Genomic DNA, 13364 nt, shown 5'->3' on the forward strand with positions numbered 1-13364 from the left:
GACCTCCCTTGTTGCTTGAACCCAGGGCTTCCACAGTGACTCTAAGGGCTAGTTGACTGGCCTCCTTTTCTGAACTCCAAAAAAGGTTCCAGCATCTTGAATCCTGTTCCTGGACCCTGCCAGCATTGAGTGAGTTTTACCCTCAAAGTGGTGTCCACCCAGTCCAAGGCTCTTGGGAGAGGTGCTAAAGGCCCAGAACCAACCAAAAATCAAAGCTTGCGACTTGGCAATTTTTCAGCTAAAAAGTGCCCCGAGAACCGACAGAAGACTAGGACCTACTTACTCACCTATCATCCTAAGGTGCATCGCTGAGTAACCTAACTCTGTAGTAGCTCCAGCTAAGGTCTTCTCTGAAGTAGCAAATCATGTTCAGTGGCTCCTCTTCTGAAGGTTATCTAGGCCTGTTGAGCCCTCATCACAGAAAGCCTGTAACCTCATCCTATTGGAGATTTTCAACTTCCAAAAAAGTGACAAAGTCTGAACGTAGAAATCTTCACAGTGACTACATCCAGCGGCTTACCAATAATGATGCCTACTCCTCAGGCTGCCTTGCCCTGCTGCACTTTACCATCTCAGACATTTGTCCTCAAAATTTCTGTTAAGTCCAAAGGTAAGCTGAGCCCAGGCACCGCACTCCATAGCAGTCAGCCATAACTTTCGACTTTACCCCGGTCTTGCACGACTAGATGTTTGAGGTTAGTGCTTTGATCTCTTAGGCTCTATTTTTCAATACAAACTTCAAAAACAATAGTTTTGGTGTCAAGTTGTTTATTAAATCTTACTCTATTTTTCTAAATTGGTGCAGGACTCTTCTTGTATAGTGTTTTCACTTTATTCCTGTTTGTGTGCTGCATAAATACTTAATACAGAGCCTCTGAGTTAAACGGAAATGTGCTCTGCCAAGTTACTATAGGGTTAAGCACAGGTTAATTTAGTGGCTTTTGTAATTTACCCTGACAAGTGTTGTGGTGGTTTCTTGAGAAGGTTTCTTACCCCCTCAACCAAAAACCCAGTTTTTGACACCTATTGAAGTTAGATTTTGAATTGCCATTCTAATGAGTCCTTGAATCATGGTTCTAACTGCTCCCAAACTGAAATTAGGCATCATACATTTTAGGTCTCGTCCTGGCGAAAGCGCGAAGCGCGCTCTCGCCACGAGACTATAGCTGTCGGCTCAGCCGACAACGAGTGGAGACAAGAGCTGGCCACGCGCTTAGCATTGTCAATGTGAGAGACAAGAGCTGGTCACGCGCGCAAGATTGTTAACGGGATTTGGTCGCGCATGAGTCAGTCTGCAATTCAGACTGGGAGCAACCGATGTGAACGCTCACGGCGACAGCGCCTCGTGCGCTCCCACCGCGCTTTCACTTTCGCCGCCGCCATGAAGATCCGGGGGGATTGCTTATTGTTTCTAAATTGTCTGTAAATGTGTCAAAATGCCGACTTTGAAAAATACAAAGTCAGTCCTCACCTTGTATTCCTTTTCGGATTTGCCACCTGTGGTTAGGTTCTTGTTTTTAAAGCAGCCGTATCGTACTTTCAGTGCTTGTACACCCCCCGCTTCCCCCTCCCGTGAACGCTGCGCCTTCCATGCGCCGAGAAGCTTTCATGCTCCACTGCCACTATAAATCTCTTTTTTTTGTTAGGCACGGGTATGTTAAGTGATTTAACCAGAATCACAGGATGTCGAGCGTCCCTGCTGAGACTCAACATCGGTCCCCCAGTTTCGAGGGCCACCGCCCTAGCCGTTAGGCCACATCCCCTCATTAGTTTGTGTGCACCGAGTCTGCACCGCGTGCACCATGCAGCGGACACTATGATAGGACGGCTCTCTTAGAAAGTTCACTATTAAGTTTGTACTGGAAGGTACAGCGCGCAGTCATTTCGGGTCAGCACACAGGGAGCAGGTCCGAGAAGATGTCCTTGTTCCAAAGCTGTCTGAATGCATCAGAATGCAGTGTCTTGCACCAGGTTGTTGATCGTGTCACATGTGTATGTGAGCTGTGATGTGAGCGGTGTTTGTGTCAAGCAGATTTAAATTAAAAAAAGAAGGAAGCAGTTTTGGTTTGGTAGATGCAGTAGTCGTGAACAGTGGGTTTACAGCTATCCATTTCCGTATGTCGTCTTACTTAAATTTGCTCCAAAAGTCTTGCTGATGTCTTTCCCGTCTAGACATGGGTGTGACATGTGCCTGTGTTTTCTTTAGCTCCTGTTTTCATTCGAATGTTCTTTTTTAAAATGTATTTATTTGTATTGGTCTACATAGGGTTCTGGTAACAGGCGATGAACTTCCCATGAAATGCTTTTCCTGGGTACAGAGTTACAGTCTGGGTGTCTGTGTTGGCGCTCTGTGTGTTTGTGGGTGTGTGTGTGTGTCTGTGTTGGGTGTGTCTCTGTGTGTATACCTGTGTGTGCTTCTGTGTGTGCCTCTGTGTCTGTGTGTGGGTGTCTGTGTTTCTGTGTGTCTGTGTTTCTGTGCGTGTGTGTGTTACGTCGTGCTCCAGCGGTGTTCTGGCCTCACACACAATGACGCATGTTTTTGGTTCTTATGCTGGTCACCCTAACGCTGAGAAGGCAGCTGCCGCCTTTCAATGGGAGAAGAGGTATTTCAAACCCTTTTATTTTGTTTTACAAGACAGGGTACATACAGTGAAGCCTGGGTGTGATTTCAGTCGGCATCCGGCAAAGAGAACTGCAGTTAATGAAAGTGATTCATTTGAGGACTGTCAGTCACACGCTGCCCTGGAACACTTTGCAACGTTATATTATTCAATTTTCTTTGTTACAATTCAGCCATTAACTTTTGCTGGCTCGCAGCTAGGGGGGTTAATGCTTCAGCGGAGCTCGTGTTCATGAAGCAGGGCGGTGGTTCCAACCCCAAAGACCTGTGTGCAGAGATGTAGATGCGACAGTCAGTGCTTGGGTCCCTAATCAAGTGAGACAGCGCAGATGAGTCATGCACCTGCTGCAGAGCGTGCAGTGTACAGGTTCCAGTCCCTGGAAGGCAGCTCAACAGGTCTACGCTCCCTCCCCAGAGACCTAGCCACTAGGTACAATGCAAGTGGGATAGCTCAGTGTGTTAGTGCAGCTTCTGAGGAGCGTGAGGTTCCCAGTGAGATAGCTCAACAAACAATATGCCCACTACATAGATCCGGAATTCTGCAATATAACACAGCTCTGGGGGTTTGTGCTCCAACTGCAGAGATCCGCCTGAGCAATCCGAGGCAGAGACTTTCACAGCCAAAGATTGCTCAGTGAGCTGAGTGGGTGTCTGAGGGCGAACAAGCGGATTACAGGTGCCAATCACAAGCGTGCAGATCGAGGCGCTACCCGAAAGTCCTCTGAAACCCACAGTTGCTCCGCCGGCTGCAGATGCTTACTCAGGGTGATCATCACAGGCGCCACTCCGCCTTTTATCTGGGTCACTTGGTAAGAGGAATCCAGCTGCAGACCCTGTGCAGCGCCGGGTTGTCTGCAGGTGGCACTAGGCGCTAGAACTCCGGCTCCAGATGCTGTCTGGCCACCCTGCTCTCTGAAAGCACAGTGTGGAGAGGCTGTCTCTGCTGCCAGGGTGAGTCACACCGAGCCGCTCCGCCTTTTATCAGGGTCGCTTTTTTTTTGGTTTGTGGACAGTCACAAAATCAGAAACACAGACTTTCAGTATGTGTTTTTTTTACATTTGCTTTTGTCTGTGGCTGTTCAGCTTCAGCGCCCGTCTGTACTGCCCCCACCCCCATCACTTCATTATTGCAAAGCAACCGGAGCCCAGCCAAGCCCCCCAGCAAAACACTGTATACCACGTTGAGGAAGTTGGAATTTCAAGTCGATTTCATGTTAGTTTCCTTTGGTTTCAATTTAAGTTTTCAGTTTGGTATAACATTTTTGTCGTTGGTAGTGCCCCTTAAGAAGTGCTTCATTTTTTCATCTGCAGAACAGAACCCGTGACCTACAAGTAACACATCACTGCATGGGTCTCTTAGCTCATTAAATCATGTTAAAACTTCAGAGCACATTTACCAGTCCTGGCTCAGGCGCTTTGGTGGTGGTAATGAGGCTATGAAATATTAATTTGGGTGGTGTGAAGAGGCCACCTCTTTGGGTCTATAAAAAGAGGTCTGCGCATCAGGTGTGCTTTGATATGTGGGTGCACAAATCATTCAATTGACCATATGCCCCAGAAAGTAAAAGCATTATACGTGCTTCCACTAGGCAAACTAAAAGCAAAAAAGCATTTGCAAAGCAATAGGTCTAGCATTTGTGGGAGTTTAAGTTATTGACATTGTAAATGATATTGCCTTTTCTTTATGTTTTTAAAACGAAAACATAAATAAAAGGCATTGTCATTTACAATGCCAATAGCTCAAACTTAAGTAAATGCGAGACCTATTGCATTGCAAATGCTTGTTTATAATGTAACCCAGTTTTTTCCTATGGGAGTGCTAGGCTTTGCACAATGAAAACTATCTCTGGAGGTTTTTTACTTTACTGACAGGGCACGCAACACATTACATATACATGTCCTGCTTTTTAAATACCATTCACCCTGCCCAATGGGCATTTAAGGACTACCTCAAAGGTGACTTATAGGTATTAAAAGAGAAGGTTTATGCCTGTCAAAAGATGTATTTTGCCAGGTTGGAATGACATTTAAAACTGCATATAAAAGGCTGCAGGAGCAGGCCTGGAGACACGTTCTACAGTGCTACTGTAATGGGTGGCACAATGAGTGCTGCCTTCTACTTGTAGATCTTAATTTACTGGTCCTAGATATATGTAGTATTATATACCAGGCACTTATAAGTAAGTTAGGTGTGTTAATTTGGTGCATGCCATTTTGTGTAGAGAACACAAGCATCTGGACATGCTTTTTGGCTCATAAGCTGTTAATTATATGTATCACTGATGCTACCCTTTCCCAATCAAAACAGGGAGGATAATCAGCACTGGGAATGTTATCCACTGATGTGAACTACATTGGTATTCATCTGGCATACAAAAATAATGTTTTTAAAAATACAGCAGCTAAAACACAGGTTTAAAATTAATATGGATCAACTATTTATGTGGTCTTACAGGCATCAGATGGTCTTCAACAAAAACAAGCTCTGTGGGAGGCAGTGGTATAGGGGACTTCCTTCATCACCCTCGGTATCAAAGAGAGACAAGCTGAAAAAGCTAAAGGACTCCATTGTGTCAACAGTTTTCACACCTTCCTTCTCTTAATTTGTCTGAGGAATGAATGTCCCGGTTGTAGCTGTCTTTGCTTTTCACTATGCCTTTACATTTCTTGTTTACCTTCGATGGGTTGAGTTCTGTTTGCTATTTTTGTTTGTATTCATGATTTTATAACAGTCTATATTATTTTTCTCCTAAGGACTGTGGCATTATTTTAAGACCAAAATACGTGTGCTTATGCAACATTTTCATTTATCTAGTAATAACTGACTGTTTTTTATCGTCATGTTGGTTTTATGAACCTAAGCAAAATACCTTTGCATAAGGGGGTTCAACACAAAGCAGTTTTGAAGAAAATGTGGATGATACTGTACGGACTTGTGTCTTGTCCCAGAAAAAAAGTAAGTCATTTTAAGAGAAATATACTTGCAGAGTTAATTTAAATTGGCCCAAAAAAAGCATTTACAATGCAATGGGACTTGCAATTACATTGTTTTGAGCTATTGGCATTGAAAATTGTATTGTCTTTTTTCTCCCTTCGTGAAGCATTAATCAAGTAATGGTGTTGTAAATTACTATGTCTTTTACCCCCTGTTTACCCCAGGAAAGCTCATCAGCATGTGCCCGTCATAAAAAGGAATATCTGACAATCACATATTAAACATTTTGCAACAATTCTAGTTTCACTGTGTTTTCAAATTAAATTGTAAAATAACATTTATATTCTCATAATGTAAGCACATTGAATGCATTCAAATAAGATATTATTCTTATATATCTCAGATCGCTTTGAATATTTTTGTCCAGTCCACTATTTTCCTCCGATATATATCCCTGAAAATATCTGCACTTAACACCTGAGCTGAGCTTGTAGATGAGTATGACCATCTTGTGTCTTAGGTCTCGCAGTGAACCCTAGCTAGTGCCGCACAAATGACTATTGCATACAGGCTGGGTTCACAGGTTGCACAGGTCACGTTCTGCTCTATCAAGTCTCTTGCAAGAGAAAGTTAAGCCATGAGTATATGCTTGCAAAATAAAAAAATATGCATGGAGCTATAAACGAGGCTTTTTGACGTAGACCGCCTCAAGAGTTCGCCCTGGTTCTGTGAAGTCTGCAGATGTGAGGGGAGCAGTTCAGCCTGCTCCAGCACTGTGCCCCCACAGGAGTCCGGGGAAGTCTGCCCTGGTGCACCACTGCACAGGAGGTAGAGGTCTCTGTGGATCCCCCGGTACATTGTCATCAACAGGGAGTGAGGAATTCAGCCAGCTGCAGCAAGAGACGCTCCGACCCCTGCATCAGCGAACAAAGACGGCTCCCCTTTCATCCTGCAGAGACAGGAAATGAGCATCCGCCGCTCCGGAGCAGGCGATGGGGCGGAGGAATGGGTTCTGGGAGGATGGGAGTGCAACCGAGGGCTTCTGATAGACTAGGCATCTGCCAGCAGGGCTCGGGAGGAATGTTAAACTGAATCATCCACAAGTTAAAGATAGACGCTGGGCACAGGCGGCGTCACCGCATGCCGGGCTCCAAGCTCAACCGTCCTCTGCCAGCCGACAGCACCCAGGACCCTCCAGCCACACCCAGGGGTGCGAGACGCCTCAAGGTGCGTGTTATTTTTCGCATCTGCCTGGATTTACAGCATCGCTTGAGGTGCACAGTAGACAATGGTACACGCTGCGGGGTAAGTGGAGACTGGTGCCTGTGGTAAGGTGCACGCGCTGGATCCTTTTAGTGCAGGCAGGGTATAGATATTTTTCATATGAAGGTCCGAGAGAGGTGGTGGAAACTTCTATATCCTTGGCGAATGTTTAAAAAAAAAAATTTGCACAGAATCTTTCATTTCACCTGTTTAAAGGGCACGTTGTACATGATTCGTTGCCTGTTTTGCCACCTGAAAAGCCAGTGCTTAAAAGCTCTCCAAACAGTGCTTCTTTGTTCTAGTTTATCTAATATGCCTACTTTAGATAAGAAAGTGCTTCACAACTGCTGTGAAGCAAACGATCCAGCCCGGATGGGCCGTTCCAAGAGACAAAAAGGCGGTAACAAAGAAGCCTCTTTTTCAATGGGAGGTCACCATTTACCATAAATGATGACGCTTTCCAATTAAAATGAGCGGTGGGGCTTCAAGCCCCCTTCTGAAATGTCCTCTCTCACAATATGTCTCGCCGAGCGAGGAACGCATGCGCGCTGCAACGCTAGGTGAGACCTAAAAATATGATTACATGAATAAATTTGCTTTTGAAAGTAATATCATGGTTACCAATCTAAAACATATATTACAAGGCAGTTAGAGTTTTGCAAGAAAACAAAAGATGCGAAATATATAGGTAAATACAAGCGTGGTTGGCTCCTAGAGGGTCTTGATATATTTCAAAATGCATAATTGTCAAAGCTACCTGTTGCGTTAGAGTTAATCTTTTTGAAAGCTCCTCTTCCGACCTTTGAAGCTTCTCCTCCAATACAGAGTTTTCAGTCTGGAAAAATAAATCGGTCTTTCTGTTGATTCAGTTCAAGAATTCATTTGACAAAATCACTTTATTTAAAACCATTGTGCAAAACATGGTAACATGCAGCTTAACTCCAGAAACACACCCAACAGAGCTTTTCTTTATTATCATAAGTTGATAGTCAGTCTACTTGGCTGGTGATTATGAAAAACACTGTTAAAACTAAAAATAGCATTTGTTAATGAATGTACACATGAGTCAATCAAAATAATTACACAATGGAACACAAAGGTCACACCTGAAGTCGCCCAGGCAAGTAAGAATTGACAATCAACACAATGATATTGCAGGGGCGTAACATAGGCCTCTGCGGTACAGGGAGGTGAGGGGATCAGCATGTAATGGGGACCCTAACCCTTCAGTGGGCCCTCGTGTTGCCCAGGCCAATGAATATCTATCGGAGAGATATGAAAAATTCAAGAAATCATTATTTATAGTCGGTAGGTGGGCATCATTCTGCATTATGCCACTGGATGTGAGTTGTATTCATACATTTCAATAATTAAATACATCACTGCAGATAGCTTTGCTTTTTAGGTCGAGCCTAGCGGCAGCGTGCATGCGCTGCTCGCTCTGTGAGACTGCTGTAGTTGAGTATGGCAAAGAAGCCGCGCCCACTCTCCGCCCATATTTTTCATTGGCTTGTGTCATTGCCTATCATAAATTCTTCCTTCAGATTGGTTAATAGGCATGTTAGTCCCTCATTACTACGGTCTTGTATTCATTTATAACCTTCCATGGCTACTGGCCCCTTTACTTCGGTTGTTACACGCGACCTGATATTTAGTTTGTAAGCACTATTTACTTTATTGAGTTTCTCTTACTGCAGGCCAGACATGCACTGCTTCAGCTGAAACACCTTGTGTGATTTTTTGAGCAGCATGGCCACCCCCGTAACACGGGCGCCCGCTTTCAATCACCCCACCCCCAAGTAAAATGGATTTAGAATTGATTAGAGAATTAAGGGGCAGATGTAGGAAGCCAAATAGCGACTGCAAACGCTGAAATTCACAGAATTTCAGCCTTTGTGATCGCAATTTGGCTTTCAGCAAAGTAGGTAAGATTAAACCTACTCGCAAAGTAAGGAAAAATTGTCATTCCTTATTTTGCAATTGCATTTAAGGAGTCACAAATTACGATTCCTTAAATGCAATGTAAGTAGCACAAAAGAAAGTGCACTTCAGCCTTAAGGAATCGCTAATTACCACCCACTTCAAATGGGTGGTAATTAGCGATTTCATTTAATAAAGCACTTTTTTGCTTTTTTAAAAGTGCCATGTTGCACACTTTCATGCAATTAGGGCATGTATGTGGCCCACATGTGCAGACATGCACATTTCAGGGGTGCAACAGAGTGTTCTTTTGGAAGCCTTGCACCCTTGAAATTGCACCCGGAATTTGCGAGTGCCTTTTGGTTACTCGCAAATTGCGGGCACAAATCCTTTTCATTCCTTTGGGGCTCTTGCCCATGGGAATGAATGGGATGGTATTCCTTCATTGCGAATCTCAATTTGCGATTCGCAATTAAGGAATATTAAGTCATCGCAAATATTTTTGCGATTCCTACCTACATTCAATGTAGCGAGTCCTTAATAGCGATTTGGTAAAAATCGCTATTGAGGACTTGCTAAATTGAATTTACCTACATCTGGCCCCAAGTTATTTGAACTCCAGATAGTACATAATTGTGTGCTAGTGGGCTGAAGCGGACACAGCACATCAGTGTTTGATATCATCTGCACTAAGCCACCTGATGGGTTGTTTTCAAAAGCCTGTTTTATTAACAACACCACCACCACCGCCAATACCACCCCCACCAATGCAACCACCACCAATATCACCACCACCCATACCACCAACACCAATAACATAACCACCAATCCAATAGCACCATCACCAATATCAATACCACCGCCAATACCACTACTAAAACCACCACCACCAATACCACGATCACCACCACCACCAATACCACCATCACCACCATTACCACCACCAATATCACAACCACCAATACCAACACCACCCCCAATGCCACCAACAATGCCACCACCACCAATACCAACACTACAACCACCAATACCACCACCTCCAATACCACCACCAATATCAATACCACCACCAATACCACCGCCAATACCACCGCCAATACCACCGCCAACACCACCACCACCATAGCCAATGCCACCACCACCAATACCATCACCACCAATACCACCACTAATACCAATACCACCACCTCAATGCCTCTCACCCGGTAGTAATAGTAGGGGCCCTGTACGAAGCCGGAGCTGCAGCTGAGACTATCCCTCTGTCCCTCCAGGCCAACCATAAAGCACAGCCCACCCTGCACCAGAAGGTGAAGCCAGGGCCCTAATACACCTGAAATGTTTTTTTTACTAGGCCAAAGATAGCAATGACATTACGCAATGCCACGCTGCACACTCAAATCACGGAGAGGGCAGGAAATACCCCCCTGCTCCCGCTCTCCCACCTGAGCCTCAACAGTGTAATCACAGATCGAAAGGTGTTGGAGCAGTTTGTTAGTGTTTAGAGCTCAGATAATATGTACAGGGGTGAGGAATTTAATAAAATATCTGCTTATCCATGAGGCAGCTTGCTTCATAAATCTACTTGTCCTGTAACAAAATCCACGTGCCCCTTTGTTGCCATGTAGTGTGGCGACAAATAGCGGTAGCAAACTCATTATATAAGAGCTCTGATATAACCAGTGTTTAAATACTAGCAATCTCTTATGTTGCTACGTTTCTGCAGATCTACATACTGGGGCTGAAGGTAGTGGTAGGCAATAGTTCTAGGATTAGAATGCCCTTTTGAGTCTGTGCAAGCCTACTAATTTGCATGTTTTAAGGGTTTTTAACAACTCTTTTCTATTCTTTTCCCATACTGAGAAATATTGGAGATTTACTACTGAAAATGACAGACGTAAACCTTCTTCTAGAGTTGGGGAAAAAAGTGGTTGGAGGGAAAGCGAACTTGCAAACACTCACATTTTGCATGAGCAAATCTACACATGCATATCTGCTCATGCTAAAATGCAGTTCACAGATATTTTCTAAGAGTACTATTTCTTGCCCTACTTCTGTAAATTCACGAATGCCGTATTGCTGCACTTAATGCAAGGACATATACCATGGGTGCACTTTCAAGACTTTCTTTAATAACTGGGCTTCTAATTTGGTCTGGCGTTAACCATGACCTTTTGTGTTTATCTCTGTATCGGCTAGCTTCACTGTGAGTGACAGCATTCTGGTTTTTCACAAGGAGCATATCAGCACACAAAGTAGTTTTCTTCAGTGCCAATACCTACTGTGGCAGTGTGTGCTTTTTGAGACCAACATTTTTTTTTTCTTTTGCCAATGTTTTTATAATGGTGAGGGCCCGGCAGCTCCCACACCAATAATGTTTTGCAAAATCCAGGCAAAAGAAGTCACACAGTGACAAAACTAAAATGCTGACCACCACTTCCAGACCCACTGGCTTTGCCAGTGCTTGCTTATTTTTAGGTTTCCCATATTCTTATTGAAACTGGTTACACTGATTTTCCATTATGAATATTTTGGCAAAATACTAACATGCATTAACACATTTTACTAAATGATGCTGCAAAGAAATGGTACCTGAAATATTATAGTAGTTTAGAGAAATGTTTTTTTCTTACTTTATTCTTTATGAACATTTTATTTTGAAAGCAAAGAATTATCAATCTTGCTTTCAAGCTTCTGCAAATATTTTCATATAATCAGAGAGCATTCTGGGAGTATTAGACATAGCCTCATATTGCTAAACTTTGAAAACATGTGTGCACATTTTTATACTGGAACCATGGTCAGTAGTGCAGTCAGAGCTCACTACTTTTTCATACAGCGCTCACCCTAATAATAAAGACTTTCAATTGATGAAACATCAATACAAGTTTGAACAGCATTATCTTTTGGACACAAATATTACCTTAACTGCAGACAGTGCCCTTCCCTGATCCGTAATATAGTACTGCAAATTGGCAGCCAAAGGTTTTGTGCTGCAGGTGGTTGGGTCCACTTGTCCCAAGGACAAATTACAGGTGAAAACCTATTGCCCTTGACTCCAAACAATATGTCCTGGGCTTTGGGCTACAGGAATTTCACATCCCTGTATGTAACTCTCACTTCACACTTTGTGTCTGTGTAATTTACAACACTTCACATCTTCTTCATTGCAATATTTATTACTACTTTGAAGAGGTCGCTGACCAGTCTCTTCCTCTGATATTTACAATCTAACAAACGCTCGAGAAGGCCCTTTATTGCAATGCAATAGGTCTTGCATTTGCAAGAGTTTAAGCTATTAGTATTGTAAATGACAATACCTTTTATTTATGTTTTGAAACCCAAAACATAAATAAAAGGCATTGTCATTTACAAGTCCAATAGCTCAATCGTGTGTGTAAGCGAGACCTATTGCATTGCAAATGCTTGTTCACATTGCATAAGCAACAGATGAAATACTCTAAATTGTATTCTGAGCTGTGGCAGCTTCCCAGTGATACACAGCTGGCTGCATGCATTGGTTAGGTCCCCCACATGTCGGCAAAACTCCACTGTCTGTAAAAATGTTTACTTCATTCCCAACCATCATCTCCCCAAGAAATTACAAGGATGTCACTTCAAAAGTCTACCTTTCTCTTTATTTAAGATTCTGAGTACAAGTCAAGTCAAGTCAAGTCAAGGAATTTATATAGCGCGCTACATACCCAGAGGGTCTCAAGGCGCTTGAGGAAGGGTTGGGAATTACTTGTCGAATATCCAGGTTTTAAGTTGCTTTCTGAATGCTAGGTGGTTCTGAGTGAGGCGAAGGTGAATGGGAAGTGTGTTCCAGGTTTTAGCCACCAGGTAGGAGAATGATCTTCCTCCCATGGTGGTTTTGTTGATGCGAGGTACAGCAGCAAGGGCTTGATTGGAAGAGCGTAGCTGGCGGGGGGGGGGGGAGGGGGGTGTAGAAGGAGAGTCGTGTGTTGAGACATTCGGGTCCAAGTTCGTAAAGTGCTCTGTGTGCATGGGTTAGGAGGCGGAATGTAATCCTCCTATTGACGGGGAGCCAGTGGAGGTCTTTCAGGTGTCCAGAGATGTGGTCTTTACGTGGGATGTCTAGTACGAGTCTGGCTGATGCGTTCTGGATGCGTTGGAGTTTTTCCTGAAGTTTTGCGGTTGTACCGGCATATAGGGTGTTTCCGTAGTCCAGACGGCTTGTAACCAGTGCGTGGGTGACCGTTTTTCTAGTTTCGGTGGGGATCCAGCGAAATGTTTTTTTGAGCATGCGAAGAATGTTGAAGCAAGACGAAGAAACGGCGTTGACTTGTCTGGTCATCGAGAGTGAGGAGTCCAGGATGACGCCCAGGTTCCGTGCATGGTTCATCGGGATGGGTGCCTTTCCAAGGGCCTCTGGCCACCAAGAGTCATCCCAGGCAGAGGGGGAGGTACCTAAGATAAGGACTTCTGTTTTGTCTGAACTCCGCTTCAGACGGCTGTGCTTCATCCATTCGGCTACTTCTTTCATTCCTTCATTTAGGTTGGTTTTGGCGGTGTTAGGGTCTTTGGTGAGTGAGAGGATCAGTTGAGTGTCATCAGCGTAGGAGATGATGTTGAGGTTGTGTTGGCGTGCGATGGCCGCGGGGGGGC

General features: G+C 44.0%; 1 protein-coding gene across 1 annotated transcript in view; it reads right to left on the reverse strand.

The window, feature by feature from the left end:
- Positions 1-13364, reverse strand: part of LOC147727114 (spindle assembly abnormal protein 6 homolog) — a 574453-nt gene that overhangs the window by 333211 nt on the left and 227878 nt on the right. The window contains exon 6 of the mRNA XM_086961156.1: positions 7576-7653. Within this exon, the coding sequence (XP_086817282.1) occupies positions 7576-7653 (78 nt within the window). The remainder of the gene's footprint in view (positions 1-7575; positions 7654-13364) is intronic.

The sequence above is a fragment of the Lissotriton vulgaris genome, chromosome 3_1, assembly GCF_964263255.1.
Source record: "Lissotriton vulgaris chromosome 3_1, aLisVul1.2, whole genome shotgun sequence".
NCBI lineage: Eukaryota > Metazoa > Chordata > Amphibia > Caudata > Salamandridae > Lissotriton > Lissotriton vulgaris.